The sequence below is a fragment of the Portunus trituberculatus genome, chromosome 38 (assembly GCF_017591435.1).
Source record: "Portunus trituberculatus isolate SZX2019 chromosome 38, ASM1759143v1, whole genome shotgun sequence".
In the NCBI taxonomy this organism is placed as follows: Eukaryota; Metazoa; Arthropoda; class Malacostraca; order Decapoda; family Portunidae; genus Portunus; species Portunus trituberculatus.
Window position 1 is genome coordinate 5,163,482 of NC_059292.1, and position 5,000 is coordinate 5,168,481.

A 5,000-nucleotide genomic window follows, 5' to 3' on the forward strand; every position below is an offset into this window, starting at 1 on the left:
GCTCCTAAATAAAGTACATAATAAGGAAAGAAACTGATAAAAAGGGAAGCAAAAACACCATACCACATAATAAAAAATAAAAAAACGAAAACACAATAGACAGTTCTTAGTAAAATCTGAAAACGAATTACAGTATTTTACATCTTAACCCCCTAAAAATGGATAAAACAGATAGACAATAAGAAAAGCAAATTAAAAGTAAAGAAAAGCAAAACATCATATCATGTAATCAGAAAAACACAAGGGAATACACGCCACTCCTGTTTTTCATACCAATTCCCCTTCCCTAAAAACCTAACCTGGTTACTGCATAAGGAATCTAATAGTAAAACCACATAACCATCGCGAGCAACCTCCACCTCGGCACCAGAGTGTTATTTATAGTGAAGGTAAAGGAAAGAATCATTGTTTTTTTCTACACACGCGCTCACACCAGAAAATATTTGTTTAGGAAGTAGAGAGCCCAGCCAGCTTGTGTTCAGGACTTATGGCTCCCGCGAGATAGTGTTAGGCGGTGTGTGCTGCAAGGGAAGTGGTGCTGGAGGAGGAAAAGGAGAAAGGGGAAACGAAACATGTAAAAGAACAGGAGTAAAAGACATGAAATGGAATAAGATGGATGTATAGCAGGCCTCAATGAATCACAATACAAGTTAATCTAGGTCTGAATGAAAAGTACAATATATTTTTTTCAGTCTTCTTGAGTGTGTGAGATAAAATGACGTGTTTTCAGAACTAAACTTATAACAATCTTCCTATATCTCTTCTTTCCAGGCTGACTGAACTTCTAATCTTTCTACATCTTTTCTCTTTAGGCTGAGTGCGGGGCGCGGCAGGACCATCAGTCGGATAAGCCCTTGGCACGCGCGGTGGGAGGGGTGGCAGTCGTGCCCATCCCATCCTGCAGACTCCCGGCAGAGCACCTCTCGCGGCACCCTCGCAGGAAACAAAGTGTCTGTTTGACGTGAAGGGGAAGTGAAACACGAAGCGAGACGGAAGCTTTAGTTGGTGCTTTGATTATTTTAATTACGCCAACTGGAGGAATGCCCTGTGGTGTGTGCTGTTTGTATAGTGTTAGTGACTCGTGCCGGCTTGCCCTGCTGCACTGACCGTCTGGTGAAGGAAGGCACTGAGGTCACTCCGGCAGACCCTTCAGGCTGTCACTCTTGGCGTCAAGTGGCACCATCCCTACCCGACACCTGGCTGACGATGGCACTGTGAGGCGATATCAGGTGTTTAGTGGAGAGGTGGACATAAGGTGACGTTAGAAGCCAGGTGTCCGAGGCAGTCCGATGGTTCCAGCCACTGCAGTGTGTTAGCGGCACTTGAGTTAGCCTCCGGGCCGTCACGCCGCCACCATGCCGGCCAGACGCGGACTCCTGGCGCCACAGAACACCTTCCTGGACACCATCGCCACCCGCTTCGATGGAACACGTGAGTACTGTACCCGCGCCTCACGCCTCTTAGTCCTCCGTCAGAATGTAGGAAAGGGCTTTACAAGATCTAAGGGTTTCATTGATGAGAACGTGATGAATTATTGATATACTGTTACCACTTCTTAGAAAATCAACCCCTTCAGTACTGGGACACTTTATGTTGAGATTTGTGTACGATTAGACTATTTTATTGACATTATGAAGGGACTATGGAGGTGAGAAGATTAATGGCCACAGTCTTCACTATTTCAATTCTCACATGAATTTCTGATGCTGTATAAATCACCAAATAGTAAGAAGAATGAATATGGAAACGCGTCATGGTACTGAAGGCGTTAATGCTATATTGTTCCTTAATGATTCACTCTCTTAGCCAACTTGTCAAATGGGATGAAAAAGTTGCTAAATAATTGACTTTACTTTATCTAGTTAGTTTCTCTTTTTCTTTCGGCCTTTTTGAAAGCTGATTGATAGAGTGAAACATGTCAACAATAAAGTAACGCTAATTTTAAAACACGTCTTAACATTTATCGAGAATTTTGCATGTCCTCATTATTAACAGTTTCGGTGTTGTAACGTCTTGTCCCCCATTTTTTTACGAAGGTATGCATAATTTTTTCTTTGACATTTGGCGCCTTAGTGTACCTTTTACATTGTCCTCTTTGTTGCCCAAGACCATTGTCCTTCTTACTTAAGCCTTTCGCTGTTCATTTATCTTTCCCATAATCATCTACAACCATTGCCTCCTCTACTTGACTCATTCACTGTTCATTTATCTTCCCATAATCATCTGCAACCATTGCCATCCTTACTCGACCCATTCACTGTTCATTTATCTTTCCCATATTCATCTACAACCTTTGCCACTCTTAGTTTACCCATTCACTGTTCACCTATTTTTCCCATTATCATCTATAACTCTTAAAAGAACGATTTTGTACTATAATCTCTTGAAATCGTAATTCCAGATTCTGCATTTTAGCATCGATTAGATTAACCCCTTCAATACTGGGACACATTTTTACCTTAAGATATGTGTAGGATTAGACCATTTTATTAACATCAGGAAGGGTCTATGGAGGTCAGAAGATTAATGGCTAGAAACTTCACTATTTTAATCGCCCAAGTAAATTTCTGAAGCTGTATATAATCAACAAATAGAAAAAAAAAAATGGAAACGCGTCATGGTGCTGAATTCTTCTTCTTTCTTCATATTCATGCAAAAAAGTCATGACAGTGAAGGAAATGTCAACAAAAGACTACTGTGACAGCGAAGGGATTTAATAAAAAGGCGAACTGCACACGTCCTGCATTCTGGTCTCCGGTCTGTGGTGTGTGGCCTCCATCTGCTTCTAATAAGGAAAACTTACTCGATATCTGACACCTGTGTGCGGAACCGAGCGCAGTCCTAATTAGTTTCGCCTTTCCGTCTCTTCCATTTCACGCAGGAATGTTGAAAGTTTGAAAGACCGGCGAAGCAATGGACGAGTCACTTTCCAGGCAGGATTGTACGCTGGTGGCATGAGAAAGGGACGGGTTGTGGATCCTGGACGTGACATTTTCCGGGCAGAATTGTACGGTGGGATGAGAGAGGGACTGGTTGTGGGTGGACGAGTAATTTTACAGGCAGGATTGTACGCTGGCGGGATGAGAGTTGTATTACTTGTAGGTTGTAGACTGGGAGGAAGGATGAGAAAGGGACGGGTTATGGTTCCAGGGAGTGACATTTTCCAGGCAGGATTGTACGCTGGTGGGATGACAGAGGGACTGGTTGTGGTACCTTGGAGTGACATTACTTAGGGTTTGGCTGGAAAGTTGGGGTTCTGCTTGATGTTGTTGTTGTTTTTGTCTTCGCTCTTATTGTTGTTGTTATTCTTTTTGTTCTTGTTCATCTTATTGTCGTAGTTATTCTTGTGTTATGCTGGCAAACCTAACCTAACGTAACCTAATCTAACTTAACCCAATTTTCTCTCATCTACACCTCTCTCTCTCTCTCTCTCTCTCTCTCTCTCTCTCTCTCTCTCTCTCTCTCTCTCTCTCTCTCTCTCTCTCTCTCTCTCTCTCTCTCTCTCTCTCTCTCTCTCTCTCTCTCTCTCTCTCTCTCTCTCTCTCTCTCTCTCTCTCTCTCTCTCTCTCTCTCTCTCTCTCTCTCTCTCTCTCTCTCTCTCTCTCTCTCTCTCTCTCTCTCTCTCTCTCTCTCTTCAATGAAATCGTCGTAAACTTGAACACAGCCAACCAATCAAAGCCAGCGCCTCAGTTCCCGTGAAGGAGAAAACTTGTGTCAAATTACCTTCCATTCTGCTCAGGTGCATCCAAACAAGGGCCAGATGGAGCTCACTCACTGCCCGCCACGAGAGAAAGCTTATTTTTATACCACGATTTAAAAATACACGCCAAAAATCCATAATCTGTGAGAGCATCGGGAACAGAGAAAAGAGAATGTGGCGAAGGCTTTAGAGAGAGAGAGAGAGAGAGAGAGAGAGAGAGAGAGAGAGAGAGAGAGAGAGAGAGAGAGAGAGAGAGAGAGAGAGAGAGAGAGAGAGAGAGAGAGAGAGAGAGAGAGAGAGAGAGAGAGAGAGAGAGAGAGAGAGAGAGAGAGAGAGAGAGAGAGAGAGAGAGAGAGAGAGAGAGAGAGAGAGAAAGAGGTTGAAAGTACACTGATATAAAGGTTTCATTGTCTTCTCACGGCTATAAACAGGTTCTCTTGGATGTAAATGTAAGTTTTTTTTAGGTGTTTTTGTGATGTGACTCTCTTGTACAGATTCAGCATCGGTGGTGAAAGGGAGGATGCTGGAATAGAGAAACAAGGGATAGAAAGGATGAAAAAACACAATTAACGTACTTTTTAACACCTTCAGTACTGGGACACATTTTTACCTTGATTTTTGTGTAGATTAGACCATTTTGTTGATATTAGAAAAGGTTCATGGAGGTCAGAAGATAAATGGCCAGAGTTTTCACCATTTTAATCCCGACATGAGTTTTTGAAGCTGTGTAAAATCACCAGATACTAAATAAAATGAATATGGAAGCGTGTCATGGTACTGAAGGGGTCAAGTGTTCTGCATTTATACTTTAAATAAGCTCTTGTATTTATAAGTTAGTTTTTTAAGGCGTTGTATGGAATTTTACTGATAATAACTCGAGTATTGGAAAGTAGTAAGACGAATTAGTTGGCTGTATAGGTCATTCGTTTAGTATTTGTATAAGAACAAATGATTTATCTTTTCCTTTATATAAGAGAGAAGGACTGGGCAAGAGTAACAAATCTATAAAAAAAGAGGCCCACGCAGTTGCCGGTCTCCTCACAGAGCCGATCTGTCGTACTTAAAATAATAAACTAGAAACAAAAGACGAATTGTTTCTACTGATCAAAAAAAGGCTGATACATGAGCACTTTTCACTAACTGAAGTAGAAATGCATAGAAAGAATAAAAAAGTGGGTATAGAGAGAAAAAAAAAGTGAGAGTGAGAGTGAGAGGGATGACTGAGATACGACACGCGGCAGGAGATGAAGTGGCTTACCCTAAGAACATTGAAAGGCAGGTGACCTTCTGTGTGTCTCGA

The 5,000-nt window shown here is 42.0% G+C and overlaps 1 protein-coding gene across 4 annotated transcripts in view; it reads left to right on the forward strand.

Annotated features, from left to right (window-relative positions):
- Positions 1-5,000, forward strand: part of LOC123514843 (potassium voltage-gated channel subfamily H member 8-like) — a 394,273-nt gene that overhangs the window by 35,119 nt on the left and 354,154 nt on the right. For all 4 annotated transcript variants that reach the window (XM_045273080.1, XM_045273082.1, XM_045273081.1 and 1 more), the window contains exon 2: positions 813-1,431. In XM_045273080.1, the coding sequence (XP_045129015.1) occupies positions 1,356-1,431 (76 nt within the window). In that variant the 5' untranslated portion in view covers positions 813-1,355. The remainder of the gene's footprint in view (positions 1-812; positions 1,432-5,000) is intronic.